Source organism: Sus scrofa, chromosome 13, assembly GCF_054392235.1.
Source record: "Sus scrofa isolate SSC_HxYL_T2T_F1_AM1 chromosome 13, Sscrofa_HxYL_maternal_Yorkshire_Landrace_v2.0, whole genome shotgun sequence".
In the NCBI taxonomy this organism is placed as follows: domain Eukaryota; kingdom Metazoa; phylum Chordata; class Mammalia; order Artiodactyla; family Suidae; genus Sus; species Sus scrofa.
Genome location: NC_139395.1, coordinates 155,590,468 through 155,608,185, shown reverse-complemented (window position 1 = coordinate 155,608,185; position 17,718 = coordinate 155,590,468). Strand labels below are relative to the sequence as shown.

The following is a 17,718-nucleotide window of genomic DNA, read 5'->3' as shown; positions in this document are numbered from 1 at the left end:
GTCCATCTTTAGGAGATGGATTGATGCACTAAGCTGCATCTGCACAATTGAGCCCATAGCTTTGTAGGCCCCGCACCATTTCCTCAAACTCCTGTGTCCCTGTGGGGGACGGTTTCTTTGCCCATAGAAGGCATCCTATCTCAACTATCTGCCTTGTGTTTTTAGTTTTCTGCCTTGGAGCTTTTTCTTTTAAGATTTTTTTTTTCTTATGACATTTTCTTCCTCCTGCACTGTGGAAACAACCATATACAGTTACCTAAGACCTTCTTCACGCAAGGCAGTAGGGGTCAAATGTGGGGTCTTCCTCCCTCTCTACTGTCTTGGTAAATGTTTCAGATCAGAGCTTGATCACTTTAGATATAAAGATATATCCAAATTGGGAGTTCCCGTCATGGCTCAGTGGTTAACGAATCCGACTAGGAACCACGAAGTTGCGGGTTCAATCCCTGGCCTTGCTCAGTGGGTTAAGGTTGCCGTGAGCTGTGGTGTGGGTTGCAGACATGGCTCAGATCCCATGTTGCTGTGGCTCTGGTGTAGGGTGGCGGCTGCAGCTCTGATTGGACCCCTAGCCTGGGAACCTCCATATGCCGTGGAGCAGCCCTAGAAAAGACAAAAAGACAAAAAAAAAAAAAAAAGATATATCCAAATTGATGTGTAGATCATCCCTGGGAAGAGTCACAAGGAAGCTGCAGTCATAATCATAATACATCTTTGCAGCTTGGTGTAATAACAGATTTCTTAGGCAACAAGCAAAAGACTCGATTAGATCAGGGTTTCTCAGCCTCAACAGTGTTGACAGTTTGGACTGGGTAATTCTTTGTCTTGTGCTTTGGCGTTTATTTAGAAGCATTCCTGGCTTCCACCCCCTAGACGCTGGTAGCCACTCCCCACACCTGGCTATGACAACCAAAATTGTCTCCAGACATTGCCAAGTGTCCCCTGGAGAGGGGAGGAGAAAATAGTCCCCAGGTGGGAACCACTGGACTAGATAATTTGCCAGATCCTTCTCATCTCCGACAGTCTAAGACTCAGGGATCTGAGAACAGACCATTGGTAGGAGGGAAGGGTAAAGAATGTGAGGGAGCAGTGAGCTGGGAGAATGCCCTCCATCCTTGTGAAGAAGAACTAGTCCAGGACAATGACTGCTGGGACTGACCTCTCTTGACATGGAGTCTCCGTCATCTGATAACTCTCATCCTCATTGCAGCATCTGTACCTAAGAAGACGGCTCTTGAGAACAGCAAGCCAGGACCAGATGCAGGGAGAACAGTGGAATGTAGCAAAGGCCTTCCCCTGGAGCTGGGTGCCCAACTGGAGGAGAAGAAAGCCTCAGAAGGCTCCCTAGGCTCTCACCATGCAGGTGAACTGGAGAAGCTGGATGCAGAGAAGGCAGCAGCAGAGGAGGATGAAGCGCCTGGCCAGGTGGAGTCCAGTGCTCTGCAGGAGAACACCAGGGCCAGAGCTGAAGCAGTGCTTCTCCATGAGATGGTAAGATGGCCTCACTGCCTTGTCCAGCCAGTAGGGTCCTCTTTTTCCTAAGGGTTCTTGGCACATTTTAAAGTTTTTGGTTGCTGTTGTTTGTTTGAAGAGCCAGTTTCCATCAAAGGGACTTCAGGGCATAGCCTTCTGGCCAGATCTGGGTTTTTTGTGGTGAAGTTTTCAGGGATCCTGTGGTGATAGGAAGGAACCATGCACCTCAGATTCCCTAGGACAGACTCAACTCCAAATATTTCTGACCTGAAATCACCATAAACCAGTAACATGTCCTGGGAACGTAAGGCCATTCAATCCTTGAAGCAGCACAAAACCTGACTGTCATGCCCCGGTCCCAAACATGATGATCATTCGTGGGGACAGCTCTCTTCTCTCAGATATCCTGAACAGACAGTTGCCTATGCTTGTTTGTGAAATCTTCTGTAAGATTTCCAGGATGGATTCCTTTCTCCTGTGGCTTCTGGAGAACTGAAAACATGATGCCAGAGCATACTAAACCTTTTCCACTTTTTAGAACTAGGATTTGCCAAGACTTCAGGGGGGCGGTATCCTTGCTTAAGATGAAGCTGTGAGGAGGTTTTCTGGGGACATCCAGGGAGGGGTCTTGCATTTGGGAAACAGCTCTTTGACCCAGAGGAGTTGCCAGAGGGGAAAAGGAAATTCTTTGCCTTTTAACTTGTTTCCAGGAACTTGGTCTCTGGGACATGCACAAAAGTCATATGGACTAGAGTTAGAGCAGTGCTGGGACACCACAGTGGCCCTGGGAGAGCTGACTAAGGGTTCCTGTAAGATTTGTTTGTATTTGTAGAAGGAGAATGATGCAAAGATTATTGTGGGCCTTGAATTCTGGGAGGGATCGAGTATGATGACATTGCTTTGAGAAGCAGATAAAGTTAATGCTAGGAGAACCAGGCTGGATTCATGGGAACAAGTAAAGGCATCCATTCATTCATTCATTCATTTATAAACATGTATGAAACACCTGCTTTGTGTCGGACCCTCTGCTGAGCACTGAGATCACTGCAGTGTACAAGATGGTCACCGTCCCTGTCTTCTTGGAGCTGACAGCTTAGGAGGTGAAAGATCATTAAACAAGTCTTTTCTAGGCTGATATGGAAGTAGGGGTTCTATGGGAGCATATAGGAGGGGGGCCCACCCTAGTCAGAGGGAGGAGGTGGGTCAGAAGGGTCAGGGAAGTCTTCTCTGAAGAACAGATATTTAGGTGGAGAACTCAGCTAGGAGAAAGGGGTAGGGAGAAGAGTAGAAAGGGAGACACTCCCAGGCAGAAAGAGTAAGAGGGGCCATGAATCTGAGATAAGGAACAAGGCTAGAGAATGGGAACATGGACTAGAGCAAGTGAGGCTAAGAGTGAAGCAGGAGCCACATCAGGCAGGGATGCTTGGAAGGGATTTGAAGCTTAACCTAAGGACAATGGAAACTTCTAATCTGTACAGAATATTATCTTTTAAAAAATAATTCTATTCTATGAGGAGAATAGCTTGGAGAAGGGCAAGAGAGGAGGTGGAGATGCCACTTAGAAGGCTAGTCTTTAGCAGACCAGATGAGGAAAAGATGGTGGTTTAGACTAGGGTGTGGGCACTGGGGATAGAAATGGAAGACTTTAAGAGCTATGTGAACAGCCAAGTAGGACTTGGTGAAGGACTGGATAAGGAGTAAGGAAGAATCGAGGACATCTGATCTAAACAAAACATGCACTACAGTCCACTTACTGAAATGGCAGAGTGAGTGGGGTGGACGGAAGTTTCAATGTTGACTTATTCATCTAAATGTAGTGTTTCTTAGCAAGAGATCAATCATGTAGGTGCTGCAGAGAGTAAAGAGATGCCTCTGCCCTGAAGGAGGGCACAGTCGAGTAGGCGAAAGAGAAGTGTACACAGATAAATGCAAAAGGGGAATCAGATCTCAAAAACGCCCCTGCTCTCTAACGAAGTAATCCTATTCCTGGAGAGTTATCAGAAAGAAATAAGTCAAAAGAAAACAATGAATCCGTTTTAATTCACAGATCCTTATTTTGCAATTATTCGCAGTATACCAGGCATCTTTTGGCCTTGAGGAATCAAAGACAGATGAACACAGTTCCTGATTAAGGAACTCACAGTCTGTTGGGAGAGGCAAGACTGGCATCCAGTTAACTGTAATATGAAATGACGTGTGATCAAAGCCAGGAGAGAAGTGATGGCAGGCTGGTAGCAGGTTAGACCTCTCAAGAAGGCCCTCCCCACCCTCACCCCCCACATCCCTCCCCCACGCCAGGAGAGAAATGCCTCCCCAAACGACTTCTCCTTGGGACAGAATAAGGCTTTCAGACGAGAAAGGAAAGGAACTGAAATTTGCTTCCCTGGCCCTGACCAGGCCTCCCTTCATCCCTTTCCTGTCTACAGCTTTGGGCTTTGTGTAGGGAAAGGGAGGAGCCAAGGACAAAGAAAAGCTGGACTTGAGGTGAGACAAGAACAGCAAACAAGATGCAGGAGGAGGCACCCATCACATTATCGGCGGTTATTGTGGGTAGTAGGAGTGTTGCATTTTGCTATTTTTCATTCTTCTTTCTTTCAATATGCATTAAATCTTTTTCCCATATGGAATATGTATTTCTTTGGTTATAAGGGGGGAGCTATATTTATCTATTTGGAAAGCAGGTGTCAGGGCAAGAGTTAACATTTTCATTCTACTGGGAGGATCTCATTCTTGTGAGCCATCGGGTCAGCCTAAGGTTATATGAGATCAGAGATTGATTTGCTTTATAAGATAGCAGTACACAAAGATTCCATGCTTATGTTCTGAGGTAGATTGAATTGGATTAGAATCCTGAGCTGCTACTGTGTGACTTGGGTAAATTGTTTAATCTGTTTCAACATAAATCTCATCTCTAAAACGGGAGTAATTCCAGTAGTATTTATCTTTTAGGGTTCTTGGGAAAGTTAAGAAAATACAGTTAAACATGTTATGGCACATGCTAAGCATAAATAAATATCCACAGTTATTATTAATGCTTCTTCCTTTGTAAGCGAGGGGGTGTGGCTGGGCACTGTTCCAGTCCCTTCACTCTCCCTGGGAAATAGTCTACATGTCAGCACCAAGAGTCTTTGGTTCTAAGTAATCAGTTTCTTGATATTTTTTAGGATGAAGACGATCTGGCCAATGTCCTGATATGGCCTGAGATACAACAGGAGCTGAAAATTATTGAATCTGAGGAGGAACTCTCCTCGTTGCCACCACCAGCTCTTAAGATCAGCCCAACTCAGCCTATTCTCGAATCTAGTCCCGTGCCTTTTGCTTCCCCAGAGTCTCCCAGGAGCTTACCTTGTGGCTCTGCCCCAGCTCCAATCTCAGCCCCTCTGGAGGAGTGCACTAAGAATCCAACCAATCAGAGCACACAAGGAATCTCTGCAGCAGCCAATAGAGAAAGGGTAGAGACAACCAGCATCCTCCAGAGATGCGAGCTGGAGAAGGGCCTGCGCCCAGACCCTGCTAGCCTGACTCCTCTGGAAATAGTTACATTTGAGATGGCTTCTCCACAAGCAAAGATGGAGGGGGGAGGCCCAGGGAATCTGTCTCCTTTGCTCCCGCCTTCTCCTCCCCCTCCAACTCCTATGGAGGAGGCACCTCTAGTCCAGCTATTGATGGGTAGCCCTGAGAGAGAAGATTCATCTGAGAATTTGAGAACAAATCCATATACAGACCAGCTGAAGTCCAAAGGCAGCCCTGGGATCCCCAATCTCTGTCAGGAAGAGGAGGCCTCTCCAGAACAGAATGAAAAGCAAAATTCAAAGATTACTGCTCCTGAAGGTAAAGGCTCTAGCTATCCAAGCCCAACCAGGGAGGTTGAGATTTCTGTACAAGGAGAAGGGGATGTAACCCACTCAGTACAGGAGCCCTCAGACTGTGATGAAGACGACACTGTGACAGACATTGCCCAGCATGGCCTGGAGATGGTGGAGCCCTGGGAGGAGCCCCAGTGGGTGACAAGTCCCCTGCACTCCCCTACCCTGAAAGATGTGCAGGAGGCACAGATGCAGGGCTCCCAGGGCCACCGATTGGAGAAGAGGCTTTCCCACAGGCCCAGCCTTCGCCAGAGCCATTCTCTAGACAGCAAAATCATGGTTAAGAGCCAGTGGACTCTTGAGGGTCCCTCCTCCAGCAGTTGTGATAATCTTGAAGCAGAGAGGAATTCCGAACCTCTGCAGCCCTTGGCACCCAGCAGAGATGTTACTGGATGGGATGAGAAAGCTGTGAGATCCTTTCAAGAGTTCTCTGGCCTGAAAAGGACAGAGGATCCTCCCAACCAGAAGGGACCAGGTGGTTTGCCGCCCAAATCAGCAGAAACCAGCCCTGTCAGCCTAGTAGAGGGAGAGGAACTGGGGCCACACCTGGGGCACCACAACCCTCAACTTGAGCAAGACAGTGTTCCTGGGCCAGAGAGCAGCAGGGAGTATTCGCCTGGCATGCAGGACAGCATCTCACCTGGAGAGCATCCCCCAAAGTTAGTGCTGAAGAGCACTGAATGTGGGCCCCCAAAGGGGAAAAATAGGCCTTCTTCTCTCAACTTGGACTCTGCCGTTCCTATCACTGACCTATTCCGGTTTGAGAATGTGGCCTCCTTTGGTTCACCTGAAATGCAGTTCTCTGAGCCAGGAGACCCAGAGGTCACGTGGATGACCCCATCGCACTGTAAAGTAGACCCCTGGAGGGTATATTCCCAAGAGTCTCAGGACCTGGACATTGTCACTCATGCCCTGACAGGCCGCCGTAACTCAGCTCCTGTGAGTGTGTCAGCTGTGAGAACCTCCTTCATGGTCAAAATGTGCCAGGCCAGGGCCGTCCCGGTCATCCCACCCAAAATTCAGTACACCCAGATCCCACAGCCCCTGCCCTCCCAGAGCTCAGAGGAGAATGGAGCTCAGCCTCTTGAGAGGAGCCAAGAGGAACCCGGTTCAACTGGTGGGACCTCTCAGAAACGTGCCAAAGATGATTCTCTCTCCTCCTTGGAAAGCCCCCAGGAAGAGAAACCAAAGCAAGATATAGGACCCCTCGAGTCCTCACCTCTGGACTCCACCGCACCTCACATGTGCGAGGGACCCACTCTTTCTCCAGAACCAGATTTGCCCAACCTGCTCTCCTCCCAGGATGCAGTCGTGCAATGTCGAAAGCGCACATCAGAGACAGAGCCATCCGGAGACAACCTTCTTTCTTCAAAAATCGAGCGCCCGTCAGGGAGTTCTAAGCCTTTCCACAGGTCAAGACCAGGAAGACCTCAGAGCCTAATCTTATTCAGTCCTCCTTTCCCCATTATGGACCACCCGCCCACCTCATCTACAGGGACAGATTCCAAGGTCCTGCTGTCCCCTATCAGAAGTCCCACTCAGACAATTTCCCCTGGGCTTCTTTGTGGAGAGTTGGCAGAAAACACATGGGTCACACCAGAAGGGGTTACACTTAGGAATAAAATGACCATCCCTAAGAATGGCCAGAGACTAGAGACCTCAACCAGCTGTTTTTACCAGCCCCAGCGGAGATCAGTGATTCTGGATGCAAGAAGTGGGAGGCAAATAGAATGACAGCAGCTCACCTACTGGTGTCTGAAAAAAAAAAAAATTCATGATTCATCTGGAAGTTATTATAGGGGCAACTTGCCTTTTTCCAGGCAGAGGTTATCCAAGTTTGGTCTTATTTGGGCCTCTTCTCTTTCTTCTGCCTTTTGACCATGTATTAATTAGGCCATTTGCCAGAAGAGAGGTCAAGTAAAGGACCAAAAGATGAAACACAAATAAGCCTATATGAGCAGGCAGGGAAAGGTCAGGTGAGGGAAAAGGATGAGATGCTGGCCTCCAGTGATACCTGGGGCTTATGAGTTGCGTCATTCCCCCAGTGCCATGATCTACTACCGTGAGAGCTGGATGTGGTAATCTATTTCGAAAGAGAGAAATCCTATGCCTGTGTTGGAAAATGTTGCTATTGAGGTTTGAAGACCTCCTATTTACTTCATGCTTTTTAATGCTCTCTAAAGTATGTGTTCTTTTAGACCAGTTTTCTGATAAGCTTTGTAAAAGCATACTATCCAGAATAGAAGCAGATTTGGAAATGCAAACTAACGTACACTTAGATATCCAGTGGGTGAATTTACCCAGGCTCTTTCCCTGAACTCCCTGCTGACCCGTCCCAGATGGCACCATGTACCAGCATAGAAAATCAGAATCTCTACTCTGAGACTGGCACAACCCAAGAAGACCTTCTGGCTCTGGCTTTTATTAATTTGAGACTCTGCCATTGTCCTGCCCTTTGCTTTATAAATCCGGTAGCCAGAGAGGATAGGAGCTGAGCTAAGGGTTACCTCACTTAGATGTGCTCAATCTTCAGTTAGGTATGCAGCGGTGAACTGATCTGCTCTCCTTCTAACATCAGCGTTCAAGGACAGGATGTCATCGTAGAGAAAAGCCTCATATTTAGGCAGAACTATACTCCAGACTTGAAGTGTTTGAAATCAGTGGTGTATTAGCAGAAAACATCTCTAGCTCAGCTTCACGCTCCATTCACACTAAGCTGGGACCAGAGTACAGGAGAAGGAGGGAGCCTTACCATTAGAGGAAAGAGCCCTTGCAGGGTGGCCATCACTCCTTCTTGGTGAGAGCTGCCTTTCTTGAAAATGTATTTCGTTTTAGCCAGGGGCTGCCTTCCTTCCTCCCCCGCCCTCCATTGCTCAAGAGCAGACTTGAAGCTCGCCTCTCCCTTCCTTAATCCCCTTCATCCACCACCCACCCCAGGCACTCAGACCTGCTCTTCTTTTATCTATATGCAAGCAGATGCAATAAACCAATCTGGTTTTATTTCAGTTATTTAGAACTTCAGATGGTTCTTTTCAGCTGGAGAGAGGAAGGAGAAGTAACACAACTTGTTGGCAGATTTTTGGTGCTCTTCCAAAAAGGGCTTCACAGAAGCCCTTCTCAAGGCAAAACCGATCCAGGTATCAACACTTTCAAACTTTCTAAGATAACTGTCTTGTTTGAGAAACAGAAAGACAGGATCTATTTTTAGCCCCTAATGTGCCTCTTCTGAGGTTCAAGGCTAGCTAAACTGTCCAAAAGCTCAATCACTGCAGAAATTTCTTGAAGGGCTAGCAGTTAACTCTGGGCAGATCTCACAACCAGGGCTGATGCTGGGCTGGGTAAGGGCTGAACTGAAGTTACCTCCTCCAGTGAGAAATTAGAAGGTGATGCCCTGCAACGGATACGTATTCCTCTCTCCCTTCTTCCCTGATAAGCCTTGTAAAGTTTTGAAATTTTGTCCTGTACCATTTAAGCCAGTGTCTATGGCAGAAACAATTGGCAGGCCAGCTGATGAGTTCTGCTTTCAGATGGCACTGAGATGAGTGAGCAAGGGAAGAGTTAATAGGCCTTTGGTCAGTGTTTTTTGCATTCTCATTCGATGAGCAAGACATTGGACCAACAGCCAATGAGATGTAAACCCATAAGAAAAGTCCTAGGGTATAGAGTTTTTCCCTCTATGGAAGCAAGGTGAAGAAATATAGTGGTGCCAGATGAGGAAGGCTGCTTTTGGGAGATTTGAAAAGTACATTCCTGCCTTATCAGCAAATGTGGCAGATAGGCTTTAAGTCAATCTCAGTACACTGTGCTGTCTATGCTTTGATAAAGACAGTGTTCCAGTGAGAATGTGAGAGAGGAAGGGAACCGCACTTTGCTTCACCATCAGAACTCTGAGCCGAGTAATGAAATATTTAAACTATTTTATGATTATTTTAAATTTTTGTTTGTAACACTTAGAGGGTATATTTTTATTTGGGGATAGACTAAGAAGCCACCATTTACATAAACAAGTGAGTTGAACTTGAGGCGCCTGTGTAGATTTATTAAATGGCTGCCATGTTCCTTGACTCTGCCATCTTTCATTCGTAGAATCATCTTCAGGAGTGTGTGTGTGTGTGTGTGTGTGTGTGTGTATGTCATCATGAGATGAAAACTGTCTGGAGATAATTCCTACTCTGAGTTTTCCCAGATGATCAACCCAGAAGGCCTTGGAAGCTGACTCACCTTCTTGGTCAGTGTCCTGCTGCTAAAGTGTGGACCCTATTCGTAAACTTCCTGTGAGCTGGGGCTAGCCTGGCAGTGGTGAAATTCCATTGCATGACAAGGAAAACTCATTACATTTTTCCTCCAAAATTGATCCCCTCAAATCTCCTGAGATTGCCTATTTGGCCATCCACTTGGGATTGAAAAATGAACTCCCTGAGAATGGCTGGATGGGAATCAGGCTGCCTGTTTCCATCGAGGGTAAGGAGAAAGGAGGTGCTGCTTTTTACAGGAGGTTCCACATGGTGCCCTAGAGAGGGCTACAGAATCATCTTCTCAAAGGGTGCCTTCAAATCAGCTATCAGTCCTCAGAATGGGGGTGCCTAATTTTAAATGTTGAAGTACAATGTATGCATATTCTAATATTTCTTTCAGTGTTAACGGTTGCTTAAGAAGATAATAATCTATATTTATTGGCAAGCTTTCTTTTTTTTCCTTTTTTGCCAAAATGTACCAGGTAGAGGGAATTTGGTCTTTATTCTTTAGTTCAAATGGAATATGAAGAGGCCTGACCAAAAACCTGATCAAGACACTATTGGCCTAATCTAAGTCGTAAAATTCAAAATATTGGCCAACTCAAAATTCTGGATTGTGGGGAGATTAAAAATGTAAACATCCTCCTCAATAGACAATATTTATCAAGAACTTAGAGACACTGCACTTGGGTACCTTAGAACTCTGAAGTTTTTGAAGAGTCTAATGAAAAAGGAGAGCAGGATGGCAGCAAATGAAACAGCCTATAAGCAACCAGGAGCAAGATTTAGAACCATTAAGTTGCCAAATCACAGCAGAGAGGTAAAACAGGTAGCAACTTAGCATCTATTAATATGATTGCTGATAGTGTTCAAGTTACCCACTGACTTTAATCAAATTAAACACAATTAAAAATCCAGTAGAAGGTGCTAGAAAGACATTCAGGTGTTGAGAATTTTGGTTTTGTCACTTAAAAAATCAGAGAGTGGAAACTAAGAATAAATAGTTCTGAGGTTTCCTATGGCCTTTTGGTTTGGTTGTGAAGTCCTGTTGGATCTCTGCAGATGAGCCAGGTAATATCAAGTTTCCATACTCCTTGAGAGGGGGTTTTAGACACCATCATCACAAAATGGGTTAACTCCTGCTGATGATGAAGTCAACGTAAATTGTTACTTTCATGTCTACTATTTAGCACATAATTGCACTTGACTAAAGTTGAGTGGGATAGTCATTTGCCTACACAAGGCCTTGTCTTCTGCCTGAAGAGCTACTGGGAGACATAAGATTCGTTTGTCCAGGATTGGAATCGGAGACCTTCAGGGTGGGTCCAATTCTCTCCAGGATTGATTAGGGCCACATTCTATCACAGATTGTCCTATATGAGGACAACAGACTCTTTCTTGTTGCTAGGAGTATGATTTACGGCATTTCCAGCAGGAAGGTCAGTTTCAAAATGTGGAGTGACAAAGAAACTTTGTCAACACCTCTCCTAGCAAAGTCGAGCCTGTAGAGGGAGCAGGCACCTTTCCAGGCATGGAGAGGAATAGACGGAAGAAGGGTGACTGCATAAGATCAGGTTCAGCCCAGAAAGTGTAAAATTGGAGCCACCACTGATTGCTTGGGATACAGTAAATCATGTAGTAGCATTGAAGTTCATGAATAACACAGGGATCAATTCTATGAGGATGGAGGATGTAGTTAGGTATAAGAAATCCATGAAGTACATAGCCATGTGTTTTACTGGGTGAATCACAATGCTTTGCATTAACTTAATGCCATAGTACTTCCTGGCTTATATTACCGCAAGGTAAAGCACTTTCTCAAAGGGATCTATTAGAAAGCTACATGATTTCAGCTGTTTGTTGACCTTGACAAAATATGTTTCCAAAGATATAATCAAAATGTTTTTCTATTGATTAAAAAAGCATAAATATTAAACCTATCCATAGAGACATTTAAGTGTAAAAACAGATTGTATGCTTTAAAATGTACTCTAATAAATGATATGAAATATAATGCTCATGATGGCACTATGAACTAGAGGACACGGGGGTCATCAAAACCAATAATAGGAAAAGTGGATTATATGTATTCAGGCTCATTGTTCTAGTTTGTTCTGTTTGATGTCATTTTTTATTTCCTCCAGGTTTGCTTCAGCAAAGCTTTCTTGTTTTTGTTACATCTTAATAACTGTCAAATATTTGCAACTTCTCTCTTACTGTTGCAATCAAACATCCCACCCAAGATACCCAATATAAATCAATGGATATTATACTGAAAAATGAGAAGGAGTTGTGGAGTTCCTGTCATGGTTCAGTGAAAACTAATCCAACTAGTACCCATGAAGACACAAGTTCAATCCCTGGCCTCGCTCAGTGGGTTAAGGGTCCAGTGTTGCAGTGAGCTGTGGTGTAGGTCACAAATGTGGCTTGGATCTGCCATTGCTGTGGTTGTGGTGTAGGCCAGTGCCTATAGCTCCAGTTCAACCCCTAGCCTGGGAACTTGCATATGCCTCTGGTGCGGCCCTAAAAAAAAAAAAAAAAAAAAAAAAGCTACTGCTTCTCAAAACTCCACAGCTTAAGGCATATTACAGGTCTATCTGCAGAGATGTGAATTCAGTTTTTCTACTACTTGAATTAATCAGGGAGGACTAATTTTTTAGTGATTATGTTAATGGTGCTCTGTGGGGGGAGGGGTGGGGGGGGAGCGTAAGTTTGCTATCCTGGCATATATTATCACAGAAGGGGCTGGGTGGGGGGCGCCATGAGGTGCTCAATGAGTGGAAATGACAGGCCCTAGGAAAAACAATCATATGAAATAGGCTCACAACCTGGTGATATTTGCAGTGAAAAATACGTTACCAAAGGGATAAAAATACCAGCATTTTGGCAATAGTCTATTTAGAACTTTACACTACTCAGGCTTGCTCCTGCTCCTTCATTACTGCCCTAAATGTTTTTTTATCCTATATACTCCCAGATCCCAACATTGCTTCTCTCCAGAGTGAGCCCACCACCCCTACCACCCCCTAAACTGGCAACATACAGTTTCCCTCACTCATCTTTCCTGAGGACTCTAGTTCCTCCAGAGTCCTTCCCTCCTTACAACCTCTCCACTGAATATTGCCACCATTTCTTACTTCAATAAAACCTGACACTCACATAAGGACACTTCTTCCCCTGTCCATTTCTCCCACGTGACACAGACGGCAAAAAGCCCAGAAACCAGTTATCCATTTCCTCACTCCTGCTTCTGCACGTTTCTTCCTATCTCATATAAAAATCTCTTACTACTTAAATTTATGACAGCCAGCTATTTTAATTTTTCCATTACTTGTGGCCATGAAGTAGTTCGTTTCCCAGATTTCCCAGTCTTTGCTACCAGGCTCCCTGTTTCTTCCCTACCTCGTGTCCCACCATCATCCTGGATTCTCAGGACTTCAGTGTTCCTGAGGAAACTTTACCCAACACCTTTGCTTCAGTTGCTTACAGCTTTTGCTTCTACTCAACTTCAACCATTTGCTTCCAGGGTTATACACCAGGCAGTCTCACAACCCAGAATAATGTGATCCTAAACTCCCATATCCCTTTCTTGGAACACCTGTATTCCTTCTACTTGCTCAAGATGACTGATGCCTACCACCCCAGCTCTTTCTGATGGACGGTACCCTCACCGGATTTCATTCCTCCATAGCCTTTCCAGACCCCAAGGCGCATCATCTCAGCTATTCTCAGCAGCACTACTGACTCCCTTGACTACTAGTCCTGCCACACCTGATTGGCAAACCTCCAAACCAGGACCAGGACTCCTACTACCCATCTTCTCTACCCTTTAACTGTGTCTAGACTAGAGAAAATCATACAACCAAGATGAAAGCCTTTGGAAATTTATGGTTTGCCACCTCAGTGGTGGCCTCATTCCCAAAACTCCCAAAGGTTACTCCCTTCCCCAGATAGACCACTCCTAAAAAAAATTAGCTTGCTTCACAAGTTTAGGCTGCCAGATGTGTTTCCTCCTCCTCCCATTGTCACCTTCCCTTATTCATGTATGTGTATACCTAAACCTCTTTTGAGCTCAGATGAAATGCTATTCCTCTTCTCAAGGGCTCCCAAGCACCCTTCCTTCCAAGTCACTACTCCAAGCCAGCTGCAACCTGACCTCCACTGTCATTGCTCCATTAAATTTCTCTTGCTAAAGTTACCAATGGTCTAATAACCAAAGTCAACAGTCAATTCTGTTTCTTGACTTCTTACACTGTTAATCATTTCTATCTTGAAACTTTTTTTTTTCTTTTCAGGGCTGCACCCGCAGCATATGGGGGTTCCCAGGCTAGGGGTCCAATAGGAGCTACAGTTGCTGGCCTACACCACAGCCCCAGCCACACAGGATCCGAGCCGCGTCTGTGACCTACACCACAGCTCACAGCAACACCAGATCCGTAACCCACTGAGCAAGGCCAGGAATCGAACCTGAAACTTCAGGTTCCTAGCTGGATTCGCTTCCGTTGCGCCACAGTGGGAACTCCCCTCTCTTGAAACTCTTAATTCACCTCATCATCTCTTTACCATTTCCTTAGTGTTATTCACTTGAAAGTTTCTTCTTCCTCTACCCTTAAATGTTGTTATTCATCAGAATTGTCCTTCCTTCTTTTCATTCCATATACTTTGCCTGCATTATCTTATCCATGTCTGTGGCTTATCACCCAGTGGTGGCACCCCACCCCCACTCCCATTTTCTCTTACATGGACTTTTCATTTTTTTTTTCCAGCCACAGCATACAGCAACTTGATATGGGACCTCAGTTCCCAGGCCAGGGATCAAACACAGACCACAGAGGTGCAAGTGCCAAATCCTAACCTCTAGACCACCAGGGGACTCCCTTACATAGACTTTTAAAATCATTGGCTAACTGGTCTCCCTGCTCTAACTTATACCCCCTTGTTCTCCAAACCTATCCTACACATTGCTGCCAAAGTGACCTACAACAGTGGTTCTCATCAAAATGACCTGGAGAGTATGTTCAAATGGACTTCTACAATCTATCCAGAGTTTCTGAATCAGCATACTGTTGGGTTAGGGCTCGAAATTTTCCATTTCTAACAGGTTCCCAGTTAGGTGATGCTGATGTTGCTGGTCCAGAGATTACACTGCCAGAACCCTTGACCTGAAAACTTTTGGGGTCCTAAGTCCTCAGTTTAAAATCTTTCACTAGATGTTTTCTATCTACAAAAGTTCCCAGCCTTCTGTCCACTTAATTACCTGAAGTGCTTGTGAAACATGCATATTACTGGCTTCATCCTGAAGATTCTAACTTAGTAGATCTGAGGCAGTATCCAAGGATCACTCCTTTGACAATCTGTGACCTACCTGATATTAAAAATCCAAACCACTTAATGTCGAATTCAAGTCTCTCTGTAACCTATTTCTTATTTAGCTCTTTAGCATTACTGAGCTATTAGTTAAAAATCAGTGCAAATCCATGCAAGTTTTTGTAATATTCTGTTCACACCACATGAGCCCACCCTCCCTCCCTCATCTCAGTGGTAAACCAGTCTTCTTTTAAAATGCGTCATGTGTGTTACTGATGCAGTGAAGCCTTCCTTGACACTGCAGTTTCCAAACAACCTTGATCACTCTTTTCTGTATCAACTCTGCCTCCTGAGTATTCCTTGACCGAACACCTTTGTGTTATGACTATTAATTTACTTGCCTGCCTTCTAGTTAATGTACTCTGAACATCAGTATCTATGGCATTCAGTGCATCTGGCACATAGTAATTGCTCAGTAGATGTAAACAACGGAGGTGGTGTGGAGGTAACTGATAGGGAGGGAAGGGAAAGAAGTTTAGAGAATATAACATGAAACTGGAGTAAACAGGATATTGAGGAACACTTCCATTATGCTAATGCTTGTGAGCTACCTTACACTACTCTGACATGCTTATTCACCTTAGGCCACCCAGACTGGCCAAGCATCCTCTTTCCTTCTCCAGTATCCCAAGTTCACCTAACCTATCTTTTGCTATACCATTTTACACACACCATTTCCCAATATTTAACAGTTACAAAAAAGGCCACTATTTAATGAGTATGCACTTCTTCCCATCACTCAACAAAGATAGTGTCCTTTCTTTCACACGATTCCTACTTAATAGCATGAACATTCTCTCCTGTGTTGCATCTGAATGTAGCACCTACCAAGGTCAACGGACCTGGGTAGGAGCATGATAAACTGAAAGGTTTATCTCCCCAATGCTGTCATATCTGGAAGGAGAAAGGGAGCACTTTGCACTTCCGTTAGCCAAAGTTAATTTATGTTTATTATATTCACTCATTTGTGTGGCCAGGCTGTCATTTGGTCTTCCTGTGCTATTTCTTTATAGAATATGGCCAAGACAGGTCAAACAAGAAGGGGGAATCATGTCAGTTTACACGACTAATTGATTATCTCCAGTCAGTTATCTGGGCTACTTTTCAATGACAGAACCAGACTGGGGACCACTGTGATGAGACATCTTGTGCCCAGGCCACCCATTTTGCTCTCAGCAGTCAAGTAATCTCATTAAAATGTTTGTTAGTCTAAACAAGTGCATCTTTAAGATCTTAACGAAAGACTATTGAGATGGCAGCTTTGCCACCCTAACTCACTCCAAGAACCACCATATTTAGGCTGAACCATTTTACAAAAAACCACCAACACACTGGTTATCTTGCTATTTCCCCAATATACTAACATTGTTCCCACCTGAGGGCACTCACTGCCTTTGCTGATGCTATAACATGGAATTCTCCCCAAAGCTATTTTTAAATGGTTCAGTCTTGCTTCATCTGGTCTTTGCTCAAAAAAAAAAAAAAAAAAAAATCATCTCCTCAAAGATGCCTTCTAGCAATGCCATTCCTATACTTTCTATTTCCTTGCTCTGATTTAGTTTCTATCCTTACCACACTTATCATTACTACCAGGAGACATTATATTTATACTTATGGCACATTTTGCGGCTCCTAATCCCTACATTGTAAGCGCTATAAGGTAGGGCTTTTGCTTTTCTTAATCACTGCTACATTCCTAATGCCTAATATAGTGCCTGGTGGTCAATACATATTTGTTAAAGGACTGAACAGACTCAGACTGAATGCCAAATAATGTAACTTAAAAAAAAAGTGTATCAAACAATTTCAGGAAACAATGGTTAAACAGAGCAGTCACCTTGAACAGCTGTATACATACCTACTCCTCATAATGCTGCCTTTGCTGAAAACCTGTTGGGAACTCTTCTGCAAGAATTGTTTTCAGGAAGTCGTGGCTCAGCAGTAACGAGCCAAACTAGGATCCATGAGGAAGGTTGGAAGTTTCACTCAGTGGGTTAAGGATCCTGGTTGTTGTGAGCTGTGGTGTAGGTCGTAGACTTGGCTTGGATCCGTGTGGTTATGGCTGTGGAGCAGGCCGGCAGCTGTAGCTCCGATTCAACCCCTAGCCTGGGAACCTCTATATGCCATGGGTGCGACCCTAAAAAGCAAAAATTTAAAAAGAAAATTGTTTTCAGAGCCAGCTTATGAATTACATGATTTTTCTTTTTTACTTCATAAGCCACATTGTGTTTCACCAAAAGCCTCACAGTGTAAAAATGCCAAAGTGAGCATAGAAAACACATAAGAATGTATTTCAGGCTCTCAAGACAGGCTTCAGAAGTTTAAATGACTAGTGACATCAACTGACTAAGCTTATCACCTCTCAAGAACATGGAATGAAAAGGGCTAATGCTCACAGACATGAAGGTTCTGGAGTATGAAATTAAAACACACACACAGCAAACTGAGGACAAAAGGTAACTCCTCATATTTCACTTCTGCTCACAAATCCACACATGGGTTGCTACTAGGCGGCACCATTCTTCCAGGTACTTGGGATCTTCAACCTGCCCATACCCCAACCTGACCATACCCCAGGGGATCTGCTCCCACTGATCCACTCACACACCAGTTCCTTCTGAGTGTGGGCCCTATTTTGTCCTTAGGTATTATTTCAAAGAGCCAACAATAAAAGGAAAATCTTTACAGGCAAAAGTGAAAGAACAGGGAAAGTGACATCAACATCCTGTTTCAGGACAGTAACTTACGCAAAAGTACATTTAAATGTCATTGGGCAGAGA

General features: G+C 44.6%; 1 protein-coding gene across 1 annotated transcript in view; it reads left to right on the top strand.

Moving 5' to 3' along the window:
- The window catches only part of ARHGAP31 (Rho GTPase activating protein 31), a 111,181-nt gene extending 99,596 nt beyond the window's left edge, over window positions 1–11,585 (top strand). The window contains exons 11-12 of the mRNA XM_021070330.2: window positions 1,208–1,488; window positions 4,635–11,585. Of these exons, the coding sequence (XP_020925989.1) occupies window positions 1,208–1,488; window positions 4,635–7,070 (2,717 nt within the window). The 3' untranslated portion in view covers window positions 7,071–11,585. The remainder of the gene's footprint in view (window positions 1–1,207; window positions 1,489–4,634) is intronic.
- Window positions 11,586–17,718: the final 6,133 nt, after the last annotated feature.